Genomic DNA, 19,919 nt, shown 5'->3' on the forward strand with positions numbered 1-19,919 from the left:
CCTACCTGCTAGTATTAGATGGTCTACTGCAGAGTCAAGAGGTGGCTGTAGCTCACAGCAGGGACAAAGACACTGGCAACAGCAGTTCTGGGAAGTACCCATTGGTGTGAGCCCTCCTGGAGGCTGCCATTAGCCCCACAAAACAGCCTGTAGGCTCCATTGCTGGGACACCTCAGGCAAAACAAGAAACAGGGAGGGAACACAGCCCCATCCATAAGCAGACAGGGGATAAAAGTTTTATTGCGCACAGCCCTGCCCACCAGGGACAAGACCCAGCTCTACCCACCACCAGTCCCTCCCATCAGGAAGATTGCACAAGCCTCTTGGATAGCCTCATCCACCAGAGGGCAGACAGCAGAAGCAAGAAGAACTACAATCCTGCAGCCTGTGGAACAGAAACCACAATCACAGAAAGTTAGAAAGAATCAAACGGCAGAAGAATATGTCCCAGATGAAGGAACAAGATAAAACCCCAGAAAAACAACTAAGTGAAGTGGAGATAGGCAACCTTCTAGAAAAAGAATTCAGAATAATGATAGTGAAGATGATCCAGGATCTTGGAAAAGAATGGAAGCAAGGATTGAGAAGGTGTAAGGAATGTTTAACAAAGACGTAGAAAACTAAAGAACAGACAAACAGAGATGAACAATACAATAACTGAAATTAAAAATACACTAGAAAGAATCAATAGTAGAATAACTGAAACAGAGGAATTAATAAGGGACCTGGAAGACAGAATGGTGGAAATCACTGCCATGGAACAGAATAAAGAAAAAAGAATGAAAAGAAATGAAGACATTCTAAGAGATTTCTGGGACAACATTAAATGCACCAACATTTGTATTATAGGCATCCCAGAACGAGAAGAGAGAGAGAATGGACCTGAGAAAATATGTGAAGAGATAATAGCTGAAAACTTCCTTAACATGGGAAAGGAAACAGTCAACCAAGTCCAGGAGTGCAGAGAGTCCCAGGCAGGATAAACCCGAGGAGGAACATGCTGAGACACATAGTAATGAAATTGACAAAAATCAAAGACAAAGAAAAAATATTAAAAGCAACAAGAGAAAAATGACAAATAACATACAAAGGAACTCCCATAAGGTTATCAGCTGATTTCTCAGCAGAAATTCTGCAGGCCAGAAGGGAGCAGCACATTATATTTAAAGTGATGAAAGGGAAGACTCTACCCAGCAGGGCTCTCATTCAGATTTGACAGAAAAATCAAAAGCTTTACAGACAAGCAAAAGCTAAGAGAATTCAGCACCACCAAACAGGCTAATGTCTAAAGGAAGTTCTCTAGGCAGAGAAAGAGACCAGCAACTTAAAACAACCTTGCACATATATAGACTGCTATATCGAAACCTCATGGGAACAGCAAACCCAAAAACTACAATAGATACAGACACAAAAAAGAAAAAGCAACCCAAAAACCACACTAAAGATGGTCTTCAAACCACAAGAGAAGAAAACAAAAGAGGAATGGAAGAAAAAAGACCTACAAAAACAAACCCAAAACAATTAAGAAAATGGCAATAGGAACATATAAATGTATATGGATTAAATACTCCAACCAAAAGACATAGACTGGCTGAATGGATACAAAAACAAGACCCATATATATGATACCTATAAGAGACCAACGTCAGACCTAGAGACACACACAGACTGAAAGTGAGGGTATGGAGGAAGGTATTCCATGCAAATGGAAATCAAAGGAAACCTGGAGTAGCAATACTCATATCAGACAAAATTGACTTTAAAATAAAGACTGTTACAAGAGACAAGGAAGGACACTACATAATGAGCAAGGGATCAATCCAAGAAGAAGATATAACAATGTAAATATATATGCACCCGACATAGGAACACCTCAATATATAAGGCAAATACTAACAGCCACAAAGGGAGAAATCAACAGTAACACAGAAATAGTGGGGGACTTTAACACCACACTTTCATCGATGGACAGATCATCCAGAGAGAAAATCAATAAGGAAACACAGAACTTAAATGACACATTAGATCAGATGAACTTAATTGATATTTATACAGCAATCCATCCAAAAGCAGCAGAATACAAATTCTTCTCATTTGCACATGGAACAATCTCCAGTATTGACCACATGCTGGGCCAAAAAGCAAGCCTCAGTAAATTTAAGAAAATTGAAATCATATCAAGCATGTTTTCTGCCCACAATGCCATGAGATTAGAAATAAACTACAAGGAAAAAAACTGTAAAAAAAAAAAAAAGAAAGAAAACACAAACACGTGGAGGCTAAACAATATGCTGCTAAACAACAAACGGATCATTGAAGAAATCAAAGAGGAAATCAAAAAATACCTAGAGACAAATGAAAATGAAAGCACAATGATTCAAAACCTGTGGGATGCAGCAAAAGCAGTTCTAAGAGGGAAGTTTATAGAAATACAATCTTACCTCAGGAAATAAGAAAATGTCAAATAAACGACCTAACTTTACACCTAAAGCAACTAAAGAAAGAAGAATAAACAAAACCCAAAGTTAGAAGAAGGAAAGAAATCATAAAGATCAGAGCAGAAATAAGTGAAAAAGAGACAAAACAATAGCAAAGATCAATGAAACTAAAAGCTGGTTCTCTGAAGAGGTAAACAAAATTGATAAACCTTTAGCCAGACTCATCAAGAAAAATAGGAGAGGACTTAAATCAGTAAAATTAGAAATGAAAAAGGAGATGTTACAACTGACACCATAAAAATACAAAGGATCATAAGAGACTACTACAAGCAACTGTATGCCAATAAAAGGGACAACCTGGAAGAAATGGACAAATTCTTACAAAGGTACAATCTCCCAAGACTGAACTAGGAAGAAATCGAAAATATGAACAGATCAATCACAAGCACTGAAACTGAAACTGTGATTTTAAAACTCCCAACAAACAAAAGGCCAGGACCTGATGGCTTCATAGGCAAATTCTATCAAACATTTAGAGAAGAACAAACACCTATCTTTCTGAAACTGTTCCCAAAAATTGCAGAGGAAGGAAAATTCCCAAATTCATTCTGTGAGGCCACCAACACCTTTGGTATACTATGAGGATACCAAAACCAGACAAAGATACTACAAAAAAGAAAATTACAGACCAAATTCACTGATGAATAGAGATGCAAAAATCCTCAGCAAAATACTAGCAATGTAAATCAACAATACATTAAAAGGATCATACACCATGATCAAGTGGGATTTATCCCAGAGATGCAAGGATTTTTTAATACCTGCAAATCAATCACTGTGATACACCACACCAACAAACTGAAAAATAAAAACCATATGATCATCTCAATAGATGCAGAAAAAGCTTTTGACAAAATTCTACACCAATTTATGATAAAAATTCTCCAGAATGTGGGCATAAAGGAAACCTACCTCAACATAATAAAGGCCATATACAACAAACCTACAGCTAACATCATATTCAATGGTGAAAAGCTGAAAGCATTTTCTCTAAGATCAGGAACAAACAAGGATGTCCAGTCTCACCACTTTTATTCAACATAGTTTTGGAAGTCCTACCTATGGCAATCAGAGAAGAAAAAGAAATAAAAGGAATACAAATTGGAAAAGAAGAAGTAAAACTGTCACTGTTTGCAGATGACATGATACTACACATAGAAAATCCTAAAGACACTACCAGAAAACTACTAGAACTCATCCATGAATTTGGTCAAGTTGCAGGTTACAAAATTAATACACAGAAGTCTGTTGTATTTCTATACACTAACAATGAAAGATCAGAAAGAGAAATTCAAGAAACAATCCCATTTGCCATTGCATCGAAAAGAATAAAATACCTAGGAATAAACCTATCTAAGGAGACAAAAACCTGTAATCCAAAAACTATAAGACGCTGATGAAAGAAATTGAAGACAACACAAACAAATGGAAAGATATACCATGTTCTTGGATTGGAAGAATCAATATTGTCAAAATGACTATACTACCCAAGGAAATCTACAGATTCAATGCAATCCCTATCAAATTACGAATGGTATTTTTCACAGAACAAAAAATCTTAAAATTTGTATAGAGACACAAAAGACCCCGAATAGTCAAAACAATCCTGAGAAAGAAAAATGGAGCTGAAGGAATCAGGCTCCCTGGCTTCAGACTATACCACAAAGCTACAGTCATCAAAAGAGTATGGTACTGGCACAAAAATAGAAATACAGATCAGTGGAACAGGATAGAAAGCCCAGAAATAAACCCATATTCCTATGGTCAACTAATCTATGACAAAGGAGGCAAGAGTAAACAATGGTGGAAAGACAGTCTCTTCAATAAATGGTGCTGGGAAAACTGGACAGGTACATGTAAAAAAATTAAATTAGAACATTCTTCAGCACCATACACAAAAATAAGTTCAAAATGGATTAAAGACCTAAATGTCAGACAAGACACTATAAAACTCTTAGAGGAAAACATAGGCAGAACACTCTCTGACATAAAGTGCAGCAATATTTTTTTGACCCACCTCCCAGAGTAATGGAAATAAAAAAAATAAACAAATGGGACCTAATTAAACTTAAAAGTTTTGCACAGCAAAGGAAACCATAAACAAAACGAAAAGACAACCCAAAGAATGGGAGAAAATATTTGCAAATGATGTGACCAACAAGGGATTAGTCTCCAAAATTTACAAACAGCTCATGTGGCTTAATATCCTCAAATCAAACAACCCAATCAAAAAAATGGGCAGAAGACCTGAATAGATATTTCTCCAAAGAAGACATACAGATAGCCAAGAGGCAAATGAAAAGATGTTCAACATCGCTAATTATTAGAAAAATGTAAATCAAAACTACAGTGAGATATCACCTCACACCAGCCAAAATGGCTATCATCAAAAAATCCACAAACAGTAAATGCTGGAGAGGGTGTGGAGAGAAGGGAACTCTCCTACACTGTTGGTGGGAATATAAATTGGTACAGCCACTATGGAGGACAGTATGGGGGTCCCTTAAAAAACTAAAAATAGAGCTACCATATGATTCTGCAATCCCACTCCTGGGCATATATCCAGAGAAAAACATGGTTCGAAAGGATACATGCACCCCAGTGTTCATTGCAGCACTGCTTACAATAGTCAGGACACAGATTCAACCTAAATGTCCATCGACAGAGGAATGGATAAAGAAGATGTGGTACATATATACAATGGAATATTACTCAGCCATTAAAAAGAGTGAAATAATGCCATTTGCAGCAACATGGATGGACCCAGAGATTGTCATACTGAGTGAAGTAAGTCAGACAGAGAAAGAGAAATATTGTATGTTATTGCTTATATGTGGAATCTTAAAAAAAGATACAGATGAACTTATTTACAAAACAGAAACAGACTCACAGGCTTACAGAATGAACTCATGTTTCCCAGGGGAGAAGGTTGGGGAGAGATAGTTAAAGAGTTTGGCATTGATTTGTACACACTGCTATATTTAAAATGGATAACCAACAAGAACCTACCATATAGCACAGGGAACTCTGCTCAATATTATGTAACAACCTAAATAGGAAAAGAATTTGAAAAAGAATAAATACATGTATATGTATAACTGAATCACTTTGCTGTACACCTGAAACTAACACAACATTGTAAATCAACTATAGTCCAACAAATTTTTTTTTTTAAAAAGATAATTTACACTTTGAGTGAACAGCTTTCATCATCTTTGATAGGCTCCAGAGGCTCTTTTAAGATGGACAGAGCCTCAGAAGTAGCAGAATACCCCAAATTAACAGAAGGCCTGCCTTTCTCCCATTTTTCTCCACCAGACTTCTCCCCATTACCGTTTGTTTTCTGTCGCACAGCCTGGTATCACTATAAGACCATCTCTCCTAGTAGATTGCCTACTCTTTGCAAATATGCCTTCCCCTTCCTTCTCCTGGGGGGTGGGCTTCCTTCCTTGTTGATATTGGGGTTGGCCACATGATCTCCCCAGTCTCTAGTGTGAGATATGAAGGGGAAGCTTCACATGCAGGTGCAGATATAGCACAGCCCCTGCTCTCTGTCTTAGCACTAGGCAGGCTCATTCCAGACCAGGACACAGCTTGAGTCCTGGACCTGGGGCACTGGAGCAGGAGCAGAGCAGTCTTGCAACCTGGAACAGAGGCTCAGGTAACCTGTAGTCCTCATGTAACATGAAAATGAAATACATTTTATAAGTACCTGAGATTTTTGGAGCTCTTTGTTATTTCAACAAAGCTGACTTATATACCATCCTCTTGTTTAACAGCTTTCAGCAGCTTCTCATCCCACAGAAGGTAAAGTCCAAGCTCCTTTGCATGGCTCCATGGGTCATTCACCACGTGAACACTGACTGCCTCCTCAGCCTTGTGTATTTATTGCCACACACACACACACACACACACACACACACACACACACTTCGTCCTCAGTGAGTCGGAGGACACCGAGCATTACTACACTTCCATGTCATTACAGTGCTCCCAGGGGCTCTCAGGAGTCAGAGAAGGCCCAGGTCACTTGCAACTACTTTCAAATTCTCAGTGTATTTTCTAAAATGAAAAAATACCAAAACAGAGTTTCAAAAAGTATGATATATTATGAAAATTTTACATTTACTAGATTAACACCTTGAACATATATAAACTCATTTGGATATAACTACAAACACATACATTTGAGGTCCATTGTGAGGGAGAAGGCTGAGAGGAAATGGCTCTTTGGACCAGCCTCTTTCCCTGCACAGTCCACCCCTCCCCCCACAGTGGGCATCCCCTACCTTCAGTGATGGCCACTGGATCTTTCTTCCTGAAAGGCATTTTGTCAAACTTTTCTCCATCCTTCCCTGTCCTAAGCAGCATTATCCACACTCTGAGACTGTAGCTGATGCTCTGCACCCTCACCCTAGCAGTGAATCACTCACTCCTTTACACACCAGAGCAATGTACACACTCCTTGTATTGCACTATAACAACATATGACAATTTGTTTATGGCTGCCAATCTTTTGAGGACAAAGACCAGAACTTACACATCTTTTTTTTTTAATTGGAGTATAATTTCTTTACAATGTTGTGTTAGTTTCTGCTGTACAGTGAAGTGAATCAGCTATATGTATACATATATCCCCTCCCTCTTGGAACTCCCCCACCCCATCCCACCCATCTGTGTCATCACAGAGCACCGAACTGAGATCCCTGGTGATCTACAGCAGGTTTCCACTAGCTATCTATTGTACACATGGTAGTGTATATATGTCAAACCTAATCCCCCAATTCGTCCCACCCTCCCCTTCCACCCCAGGTTCACATGTCCATTCTCTACGTCTGTGAAGAACTTACAAGTCTTGATATTTCTTTCTTTCTGTGAACAACCCATGGGCAAGAGGTAAACTGGCTTTCTGGGTGGAAAGGTACAACCTGATTTGTAGCATTTATTGATTTCTGTGGGGTTGAGAAGAGATGTGGGTAGCAGAGCCTTGCGAGCTGGTCTGAGTTGGCTGCCACATGCCGCTGAGTTATGTGAGTGATGGAGAGATGGTGCTGGAGTCAGAAGGTGGTCCAGGGCTGGGATGAGCGGGAGAAGGGAAGCCAGGTGGAGTGGTGGGAGAGTCTGAGGCACATGGAAAAGCTGCTGGTCCAGTCTCTCAACTGAGGCCCAGGTTCTCGGGATCCATCCATCAAATGCACTTGCAAGGAGGGTAGCAGACTGCTTTCCTGGCACAAGAAGTGTGGCCTCCTCTCCAGCCATTTCTTGAACTTCTTAAAATAAAGAAAATGAACAGTGCCAGCTTGTCATAACGGAGACCCAGACTACAGGCTGTGTCTCAACTCTGCTTATTGTCCTCCTGACAAAGCCCTGTTCTACTCACCACTATAAATAATAAAGCACCTCAAAACTTAGTGCCTTAAAACAACAAGAGTCAATAATTTTGCTCATGAATCTATTCTCTCAGAAATTGACAGAAAGGTCTTGAATCTTCACCCCACAGCATTTGCTGGGCAACCTCAGTTGAGGCTGGAAGATCCATTTCCAAGTCACTCACATGATTGGCTGATTGGTGTTGGCCATTATGTAGAAGCTCAGCCAGGGCTAAAGCCCAGAGGTCTTGATTCCTTCTACACTGTACTCCCAGTCTGCTACACAGACTTCCTCACAACACCATAGTTGAATTCCAAGAGCAAGGATCTCAAGGGAATCAGACAGAAGCGTTGTCAACCTTTTATGACCTAGACTCAGAAGGCACATAGTAATTATTTTGCCATAATCAGCCTTACCAAAATTAAAGGGGTTTATTCACTAGGTGAATAAACAAGCAAATAATAACAAGCCCCAGAGAGGTGGGGGAGTGGGGAGAGTAAGTGTCCAGAGTTGCTCCAATATATCATCTAAAATGTCCAGTTTTCACCAATTATGAGACACGCAAATAAACAGGAAAGAATGATCGATACGTGGGGGAAAACAGCAGGCAACATAAACTAATTAAGAGAGCTCAGATGTCAGATTTAACAGAAAAGGATTTCCAAGCAGTCATTTTAAATATGTTCAATGAACTAAAGGAAACTACTTAAAGAAGTAAAGTATGATAAAACATCACATCAAATGGAGAATATCAGTAAACAGAGAGAAATTATTTTAAAAATCAAATAGAAATTCTGGAGTTGAAAAGTACAATAACTTAAACAAAAAGTTCCTCAGAGGGGCTCAACAGTAGATTTTAACTAGCAGAAGAAAGAATCAGTGAACTTGAAGATAGGCTGACAGATATTATGCAATCTGAAGAACAGAGAGAAAAATGAAGAAAAATGATCATTGCATCAGAGCATGTGGGAAACCAGAAAACACACCAGCATACACACAGTGGGAAAACCAGAAAGATAGGAAAGAGGGAAAACAGGAGAAAAAAATACTCAAAAAAAGAAGGGCTGAAAGCCTCCCAAGTCTGATCAAGTTTGATGAAATATGTTAATTTACATGTCCAAGAATCTCAACTAAACCCAGGTAGGATAAATGCAAATCCACACCTAGATACATCAGGTAAAAATGCTGAAAGACAAAGAGAAATCTTCAGAGAAAACATTAAGGTCTTGGTTGAATAAACTATTGTGTCCAGGAATAGAATACTATGCAAATATTTAGATGATATGTATATATATTTTCTTGCTACATAGCAATGTTCTATTTTGCTAAATGAAAAAAAGAAAGTTATAAAATTATACATAGTGTGTGTTTTTTTTGGAGTAACAAACTTAGATAAGTACATGAAGAATTTAGCACATTAAATGTCAATCATGGAGTAAGCGCTCCACAGAGGGTAGCTATTCCTGGTTCTTTTGCTGCTGTTGTATTATGATACCCTTTTAAAAATCCAGCAGGCCAGGCTAACATTATCTGCAGAGTTTGTATCAATCATTTCATGCTCATCATTGAAAAAAATATATTAATACTCAAATTTACTGCCACTGACTTAAGTGTTTCCCTACCTCAGCTTCTGCTGAGTGAAAATAATGATGCCAGTGCTCACTCCCCAAGAAGGCTCACTCCCCAGGAACGTGAAGCTGTCCAACAGCTTGCTCTGAACCCACACAAGAAATGACCAGAACATGGGCAGGTGAGAACTTGTTTCACCGAGAGGCAGCTGATGGGGATGCTGGCTGCCAGCTACTTGAGGTCCCACATTAGCTACAGAACCTGCTGTCAGGTTGGCCTGTTTCTCCCTTTTCCTAAATCCTTCACCAGAAAACAGGTTTGTTTTCCTCTCTACCCCCTTACCCTGTCTACCCTGGGAATGCTCTTCTGTGAGGATACTTTCTTAGCCCTGGCAGACCAGGCAGGTGCTGGTTCCTCTTTGTTTTCTTCCACCTGAAGCTAAGCCTTGTCTAACATTTCCGTCCAAGGTCACTACACCCTGACTCCAATGTTGGGTGTGAACTAGACTCCTCCAGTGTCCCCTACCCAGCCAACTACCATACCAGACCCCTGAACAAAACTCTGAGAGCATCCCATTATACTTTCCCCACCACCATTAACTCCACTTAAATCACCCAAAGAATGTATGGCCATCTGGTGACCTCTCACAACATGACAAATAAGGCCAACAATGAATAGTCTGTTTCCTTTCTGCTTAATTACAGTACCATTATTCCAATAATATTGTCATTGTCCTTTATTTGTTTCTCTTACAAAAATAATAAGTTCTAACTATTCATAGTTCAAACCAATTTAAAGAACTAGTCTAGGAACCCAACTCATATATTATATTTTTCCTGTGGGGGGAAAAAATGTTCAGCAATACCTTATACAAATCAGCCATGTTCAAAGTATTGTCCTCAGTGAACCTAATTATCCTAACTTTCCAAATAATTGTTTATAAACTTTGAGAACCTAACCCACTTTTAAGAAAGGGACTTCCTGTACTTGATTGCTGTAAATAAATGAATCCCAAAAGCTTTAAGCAGGTTGAAGAAGGAGGACAAGGTTACATATGGGCGAGCATTAACAGATGAAAATATAGTTAGTATTATAACAATTCTTCTTTAAGCATTATAAATAAATATGTACAGCCATTAATGTTAAAGCAAAACACTTGTCAATTATTCATAAGTGTTTCCAATCCTAAGACAATATTCCACAGTAAACAGGTGCTACACACTGAGATTCAGTGGAAAAATTCTCAACCCCATTCAGTCTACATTTTCTAAGAGTGTCTCCAAAAGATGACTCACTACACTTATATATCTGCCACTATAATTTATATTTCTCTGTTATTCTTTCCACTTTAGGTTCAACAGTAGACATTTCATTACCAGATAAACCCATTTTGATTTGGATACAACCAAGGTAATTACTAAATTCATAATAAGGTCATTATTTGGGGTCATGATGATGATAAATCCTTGCCTAGAACTTGCTGAGTAGTTGGTAATCTCTGCAAGGAGAGCTGACTTAATGCTTGCAAAAATATATTAAAATTCCCCTGCATTTCTATATTTGGGAGGTGTTGGCTTTTTTAAGTTTTGCCTGAGTCAGATATCATTTTTGTAAGCCTAAAACATTATAGCAATACTGTCTGATATTCCTATGATTCTTCATGCAATACTAGGAACAGTTTTTTGTTTTAAGTTTTTGGGTTTTTTTTTAAGAAGTAAGACAGACACAACTGAAAGAAAAGACTCTACGTCCTCCTCTCTGTGGGCTCCTTTGCCTTGGTTTTCTAGGTGACGTCCATCCGATTTGGCAAGCAAATATAGACACCTGTCAAAAGGAGTCAGCTTTCTTGCTATACGTAATACCAAGGACTTAAATGATGAGCTTCATAAAATTAATTTACTCTTCATTCAAATGACATGATTTAACATCTTCCTGAGATACCATGTAAACTTAATCATGAAGACATTTTATATTTAAATCTATTTTTAAATGTCCATAATAATAAAAAAAATAAGTGTGAAGAGAGATTTAGGTATGTTAACTCAAATTCAATCCAAAGCCCAAGACTAGTTTTTCTCTAACTGGAGAAAGGTACACCAAAAAGAGCAAGAAGATTTTTCCTAAGGGTCAGGAATCCTATCACTTGAACAGCCATGGGCAAATAGTAGATGTTCAGTAAAGCAAAGTTTAAAGAAACTCATTCATCTGAACATACTTTTGTGGGTTTTGTCTGGTTTTTGTTTTTGTTTTTGGAGGGAATCAGGGAACGTCGTGATTGAGAAAAGATGATAGGTGAATTGGAAAAGACCACCAGGGAAGAAACTAGTTAACAATGAAAAAAAAAAAACTGAAGAACCTAGAAATGTGTAATCCCAAGAGTGATTGAAGGAGCAGGATGGATAGGGATCTGCCCCAGCCAGACCTAATAGTGACAGTGTTTTCTCCCACTTGGGAGGGACCAGAGCAAGAACAGGAGTAATGACCTTGTTGAAAATCCCAACACATAACCCCTGCTGTGCTTATTTTTCCCTAACCAGAGAAAAGGTAATTTTCTACTTTATCTTCTTTAGAAGAATGAAGCGGGCACAATATTTCACACGGCTCATCTTTGAAAGCTCAGAACTACTTAAGTTGATTTGCATACAATAATTATTTACTTAATTAACAAGTTCTCAGCTAAATTGTCCTTTCAACCCTTATCAAGTTGAAAAATTATATAAGATTCTTCTTCAAAGGAAAGGAAATTTTCCCCAATTAGGATCTATTGCTATCAACAGAATACAATTTTCCACATGGCTTCTTGCACTGAGATTTAAACTAATTCCCCAATGAAGAAGGAGAAATTCCTTTGGAACAGAGCTCAAAGAAGCTGAGAAATCTCAAATGTATCTGTCACTGAAAACCCAGAATTTTTTTAATTTAAGTTGATCCTTAAAGCTAATATCTTTAGTAAAAATTCTTAAAAGCAACAAGAAGACAAAAAATAAAGGTAAGCTATATATTCCCCACAGAGGTGGAAGTTAACCCTAAAAAAAAATAAAGCACAGTGTTTAGAATTACAAATGCTTTATGTAATAGACTAGCAGAAACATATCAAAATTTAATGTTTGTGATACATTAGGAACTTTCCCTCGTGGTTCAAGAAGAAAAAATCCAAACCAACCAGTTAATCTATGAATAAAGAGAATTTTTGAAATCAATTTAATGGAATATATCAAGTTCCTAATCCAAATGACCTTCTTTTACACTGCTCACAGAATAATTAACATTTAAAAGGGATAAAGTGAGTGGACGTAGTAAGTAAATGAGCCTAAAAACAAAATGCACCATCTCTCAGGGTAGCAAATGAATAAGAAGCCTGGACCAGCCCATGCCCACTCACCAGATATCCGATTTTGTGTCATAGACTTGGTGTTTCAGAGCCTCCGGGCTCATATAATGGGGAGTTCCAGTTAAAGTGGTGGCTAGATCACAGGATCCCATTAAGAGTCGAGAAACTCCAAAATACCTTTGAAATAATAATTAATTTTTATGAATATTTTAAAATACAAAAATCAATACTGTACTGGAAATTAACAACTGTCTAATTTGACAATTTTAATATGCAATGATTCATACCATTTTAAAGGGAAAGAAAAGTCACACATTTTAAATTATACAATACTGGTGAATAGCTTTAAAAATAAAAGCCTTATAGGAGAAAGAAGACTTTGAAGACAGGAAAGTGAATTATGTAAGCTAAAACTTTTTTTTCTGGAATTATGGAAAACCAGCAACTTGAAACAAAAAGCTATTTCAAGTCTGAATAACAACAAACAGAATGATTCTGGAAGCATTGAATATAATGATTTGCAATTTTATCTGGGGGGGAGAGTTTGTTCTTCATTTACAATAAAGAAATTTTAAACAAAAAACCTGAGACTTTTCAAGAACATGACTATAAAAATTTGAATCTATCAGCTTCAGTATACTTGCCTAATTAGTTGCATGCTTTTATGTTTCCCCCTCTAAGAACACCTACGTAAGATCAAACAATCCAGTAACTGTTATGAGTGTAAGTACAGTTCTAAAGGAGAACTAACTATATCAACATTTTAATTATCTGTGATAACTGCTAATTGCTTGTGATAAAATAAGTGGGGGAGTGGGAAAACTGTAGTAATAAAACTAGTAAAACAAGTCTAATCATTTATTAATGGTTAGTGCATGGCATGGAATAGGAACTCAAAAGATATTTGTTGAATCTATCTAATATGTAGCAAATGTTTTATACCTCAGTTTATATCAGATAATCAGAAACAAAATAATTGGGTTTTTTGTTGTTGGGCACAACCAATCAAGAACAAAAATTTAGTAAGCTTGAATAAACCAATGATTATTCTAACACTTTTAGGTACTTTATACTCCAATTTGATATATTAATAACATCTAGAATATCCTCTCTCATAGAATACATATTCTTAAAATCTTACCAATTTCTAAGTAGATTATTTTTCAGAAATATATTCTTTGACTTCAAGTCTCGATGAAGTATCCTCCTACAAAAGGAAAAAAAGGATATACAATTTCATGCAAATATAAAATTTTAAAATCCAAATATAAATAATATATATGAGTGAATGTGAAGTGATTCACACATAAATATACACTCCTAGAGATATATCCTTCAATGTTTAAAAGCTTCAAAGCCACAACATTTTCTAACTTCACTGAGATAATCAGAGTTTTAAAACAAAGGTTTTAAAGACAGAGAAATATGTAGTTGAGAGAAGGGTGATGTACTTCCAATTATTTTAACAGGCCAGATTTGATTGTGTTTTAGTAGCATGATCTACATTGTACTATCCAGTAACCATACACCCAGTTCACAGAGGAGTTATCACAAAGCTTTATAATCTATTATATACTATATATAATCTATTATATGCATATATATCTTTATATTTATAATATAATATATATATTATAATCCAAATGTTCACATTTTATAGATATGTGGAAAAAATGTTGATGATGTTATTTAATAATAGATAACACTTAACAAGTTTTACTGTAACCCAGCAATGTAAATTATGTCAGTTAAGACTTTCATTTCCGAAATTATGAAAAATCAGACAACTTGAAAACCTTTGCCTAAAGAAACACCCAGAAATGTTGAATAAAGTATGTAAGTGTATTCACATATAACACAATTGAACCCCCAAGAAAATGAGGCAAATCCTTTGGGATTATACAAAAAGAAAATTGAAAACCAGAGGGAGCAATAGGTGCTGATGTCTCAGCAGCCCGAGGAACTCAGAACTCACAGCAGCCAAGACCTTGAGGCCATGTAATGTGGAGAGTTGGAACTAATATAAACACCTAAAGTCAGAATCCTATATGCAGTCCATATCTTAAGTGAAAATATGACCCAAGAAACATTCATTCACAAGTAAACAAAATGGAGAAAAGAAATCTCTTCCTTCATATTTTGCAACCATGTCTCTCTGCTCACTTACGTTTGGAATTCAAATATGCAGTAGCTGTATGGCTTAAGACATCCCAAACCAAGAAATTAACATAAAAATTGGTTCTCAGCTGTCAATACCCTCTTGAGGCATCTGGCAGAAGCAAATGCGAACTGAATCAGCAGATAATATGTAATAAAACTATACTTCAAAGCTAGCTACAGTAATCAAGACAGTATGGTACTGGCACAAAAACAGAAATATAGATCAATGGTACAGGATAGAAAGCCCAGAGATAAACCCACACACATATGGTCACCTAATTTATGACAAAGGAAGCAAGAATATACAGTGGAGAAAAGACAGCCTCTTCAATAAGTGGTGCTGGTAAAACTGGACAGCTACATGTAAAAGAATGAACTTAGAACACTACCTAACTCCATACACAAAAATAAACTCCAAATGGATTAAAGACCTAAATATAAGACCGAACACTGTAAAACTCTGAGAGGAAAACACACTTTGACATAAACCACAGCAAGATCTTTTTTGGCCCACCTCCTAGAGTAATGGAAATAAAAATAAACAAATGGGGCCTAATTAAACTTAAAAGCTTTTGCAGAGCAAGGGAAACCGTAAACAACATGAAAAGACAACCCTCAGAATGGGAGATAATATTTGCAAATGAAGCAACAGACAAAGGATTAATCTCCAAAATATACAAACAGCTCTTGGAGCTCAATATCAAAAAAATAAACAACCCAATTAAAAAATCGCAGAAGACCTAAATAGACATTTTACCAAAGAAGACATACAGATGGCCAAGAGGCACATGAAAAGCTGCTCAACATCACTGATTATTAGAGAAATGCAAATCAAAACTACACGAGGTATCACCTCACACAGGTCAGAATAGCCATCAACAAAAACTCTACAAACAGTAAATGCTGGAGACGGTGTGGAGAAACAGGAACCCTTTTGCACTGTTGGTGGGAATGTAAATTGATACAGCCACTATGGAGAACAGTATGGAGGTTCCTTAAAAAACTAAAAACAGAACTACCATATGACCCAGCAATCCCACTACTGGGGATATACCCTGAGAAAACCATAATTCAAAAAGACATGTACCCCAATGTTCACTGCAGCACTATTTACAATAGCCAGGACATGGAAACAACCTAAATGTCCAACAATAGGTGAATGGATAAAGAGGATGTGGTACATATATACATATGGAATATTACTCAGCCATAAAAAGGAACAAAATTGGGTCATTTGTAGAGATGTGGATGGACCTAGAGTCTGTCATACAGAGTGAAGTAAGCCAGAAAGAGAAAAACAAATATCGTATATTAACGCATATATGTGGAATTAGAAAATGATATAGAGGAACGTATTTGTAGGAGAGGAATAGAGACGTAAATGTAGAGAACGAACACGTGGACAAAGGGGGGAAGGGGAGGGTGGGATGAATTGGGAGATTAGGTTTGACATAAATACACTACCATGTGTAAAATAGATAGTTAAGCAGAACCTGCTGTAGAGCACAGGGAGCTCAGCTCGGTGCTCTGTGATGCCCTAGATGGGTGGCATGGGGGGTGGGGTGGGAGGGAGGTCCAAGAGGGAGGGGATATAGGTATACATATAGCTGATTCACTTTGTTGTACAGCAGAAACTAACACAACATTGTAAAGCAATTTTACTCCAATAAAAATAAATAAACCCCTGAGAATTTCTGATAACTTAATAGGATATAAACTATAAAATAAGTGTATATCAAATGATTAAAATAATGAAGAATAGAAAACACAAGATAGAAACAGAATATTATCCAAAAAAAGATGATGCTGATTTGAAAACAACCAAATAGAATATCTCAAGGGAAAATGTGACCATTGAAATAAAAAACTCAAGATTAAGACCTCAGCTTCCAACTATGATGAAGTAAGCTTATATCACACTAAATCACCCACCTTCCACAGTTGTATCGAGACCACTGCAAAATTTAAACAACGTAATAATGGTTAGTGAAAAATATTCAGTCCAAGTAATGAAAAATAATATTGATACTTAGACTAGGCAAGTAGAAGATGAGTTATAGATATAATACATTAACAGTCCCCACATATATAAATATGTAAATAACTAAATCACCACTAGGTCTTTTAAGAACAAGGCAAACAGTATGTTAGAAAACAGTTATGGGAAGTAATTGGCTGGTGCTGTGGTAATAGAACAGTAAAATATATGCAACAGACCAGATATCAAGCTACCTGATAAATTTTTTAAGTATAATTTGACTTTGTGGCTACAGTAAGCAAAAATGGTTCCAGAAAGAAAGTCCCTTCATGTACTTTGTTAATATCTTTTCCTTTGAAGTATTTAGAAATCAAGTCCAAGAAATAACAAGGCGACTAGCAATACAGACAGTTGACATAAAATCTTTCTTCTAAAAAGCTCAAGTAGCTCTCCACCTATGTCCCCATAATTTCTATTTTCATGATGCCCAAGAGAGTTAAGTGCCCTGATTAAGAATGAATGACAGTGGTGGTCAAACCCGTGGTCGAGTTCCTGCCTCCAACTCCCCATCAGGCCATTGTCCAAACCCTCAGCCTCCAGGACCACAGCAGAGTGAGGTCTGTGGAGGCAGCCACAGCAGGTGTTTCTCAGGCCCCGAGCCAGAGTAGGACTGTGGAGATAGTATGGACAGTTTAACCTTCATTTCCCCTTAAGCCCTTATCTGAGTAGTTTCTGAAACTTCAGCTCCCTCCCCACAGGTCTGTATTTGTTCGGCAGGGTCTCAGGGTGGCCTGCAGACTCTTCCTGCCGCAGGTGCTGGCATGAGCAATGGCTCCGTGGTGATGCACAGCCCAGGCAGCTCCTGTTGCTGGTCTCTGCCAAGTGGCCTTCGTCCTAGACTCTGAGGCGGCTCCTGCCTGGCTTCCTCATTGGTGTCCTGGGCCCCCAGAACCATGATAAGCCCTCTGTGCTATAAGCCAAGGGTGATGCCAGGTCCTTCTCAAATGTAGCTACACAGTAGGAGTTTCTGACACCTGGTACTGGAGTGGGGTCTCCTTAAAAAAGTGACCTCAGGACATACCAAGAAGTGGGAGCCAGGAGAAAGCAGGAATCTCCCACAACACCACAGACACAACTTCTCTCTGCTTTTCCATCTCCAGGCCTGCGGGAGCACACCTCCATCCCCTGTCACATTTAGTAGGTCCTTTCCCTGGGAGCCTCACTACGTTAAAAATGAATTCCCCATACCACCTTTTGGGAAATGCTTAGCCATTCTAACACAATACCTCACCAAGTGGCTGGGGAAAGGTGTGGGTTGCTAGGTGACAAGGCACTCATCTTAGGGAAATTGCCCCAGCCCTGTTCTCTCCTCCACTGTGAAAGCACCAAGAACACCAGCAAATGAGATCCCTGCAGAGAAGCTGCTCTGTGCTTCATGTTAAAAAATCTAGGCTAATTGAACAGAACCCCTTCAACAGAAGTGAGTTGGGGGTGTGTGTTTGTTTTGTTTTGTGTCTTCTGTGTTAGCACTGGGGGCAAAAAAGGAGGAGCCTTTTTGCCCACAGAGCCTTCTTGTCTCTGCCCCTAAGAAGTTCCCTCATGCCCAGTTCTGCTGTGGCAACCAGAGACTACATTTCAAAGATTAGCTAATTAATTGGTCCAAAAAGAAGTAAGGCTCTAAGTCACTCAAATACTGGCCCAATTTATGGAGGCTTGGGGGACTTGGTGACAAGCCTCTGGACACAAACAGCTTTAACAAACTTAGCTCTGTCTACTCGCCAGAGGTTCAGGCCCAGGGGGGAGGAAGGAGTCTTAGAACTACATTCTCAAGACAGCTTTCAGTGAACTGTGAAAATTCTCAGCTTTTAACAACATTATTTATAAGTGTGTATGCCATATGCCATAGATTTAGAATATTACAAATGTATAAATAAACCAAATTAAAATAAGTACAGGAAAGCTCCAAAGGAGTAAACAAAATCTTCATTTCTTCTGTAACTTCATTCTTCTTAGTTTTTCCAGGGTCTTCTTTATCTCCTCTGCTGCTGCACTGTATTAGTCAGGGCTCTCCAGAGAAACAGAACCAATAGAAGATACAGATATGGATAAAGATACAAATGGAGATTTATTATAAGGAACTGGCTCAAGAAATTATGGAGGCTGAGAAGTCCCAAGATCTGCTGTCTGCAAGCTGAAGACCCAGGAAACTGGTGGTATAATTCAGTCCTAGTCTGAAGGCCTGAGACCAGGTGAATCAATGATCTAGGTCCTTCATTCCAAGGGCATGAGACACCCCAGCTCCCCAGTGAGGCAGGAAAAAGGGGGCAAATTCCTCCTTCCTCTGCCTTTTGTTTTTTTCAGACCTTCAAGGGATGGATGTGTCCAACCACACTGGAGGGGGCAATCTACAGAGTCCACTGATCCAAATGCTAATCCTGTTACCGAGTCCAAGCTCACTCGGCTCGCTGCCAACAGGCCAATAAATCAGGAGACGAGGTATTGAGGTAAGGAATAGCGACTTTATTCAGAAAGCCAGCGGCAGACTGAGAAGATGGCAGACTAGGGTCCTCCCAGAACACTATTTTATCGGGGTCTGGATGCCAGTTTCTTTTATAGAATTAGAGGGGGAAGTAAAGTAAAAAGGCAGAATAGAGAGGGAGAGGCGGGGAGGAAGTAAAAAGGGCCAACAGCCTTGCAAAACATCTCCTGGAATGGCCAGCCTCAGGGAGGGGATGTGTAATTTCTTCTTTCTTGCAGCCATTCACACGTGGGTAGGGTTCCTGAGGCAGGCCATTATGTGTGATTACAGTAACAAAAGCAACAAAAAGCAAAGGCTGAAGTCAAAGAAACAGATCCAACATGGAGTCAAAATTGGTTCTTCCCTGTTACAATCCCATCTGGAAACACCCTCACAGACACACCCAGAAGCAATATTTAATCTGGGCAACTCACGGCCCACTCAAATTGACACATAAAATTAACTACCACATGCACTAAAAAAATTTGCAAGGAA

At 38.2% G+C, this 19,919-nt stretch overlaps 1 protein-coding gene across 1 annotated transcript in view; it reads right to left on the reverse strand.

The window, feature by feature from the left end:
• Positions 1-19,919, reverse strand: part of NEK11 (NIMA related kinase 11) — a gene marked incomplete at its 3' end in the record, with an annotated part of 277,346 nt that overhangs the window by 190,494 nt on the left and 66,933 nt on the right. The window contains 2 exon segments of the mRNA XM_079705252.1: positions 12,820-12,945; positions 13,910-13,975. Of these exon segments, the coding sequence (XP_079561378.1) occupies positions 12,820-12,945; positions 13,910-13,975 (192 nt within the window).

This window comes from Hyperoodon ampullatus (assembly GCF_949752795.1).
Source record: "Hyperoodon ampullatus genome assembly, chromosome: 5".
Classification (NCBI taxonomy): Eukaryota; Metazoa; Chordata; class Mammalia; order Artiodactyla; family Ziphiidae; genus Hyperoodon; species Hyperoodon ampullatus.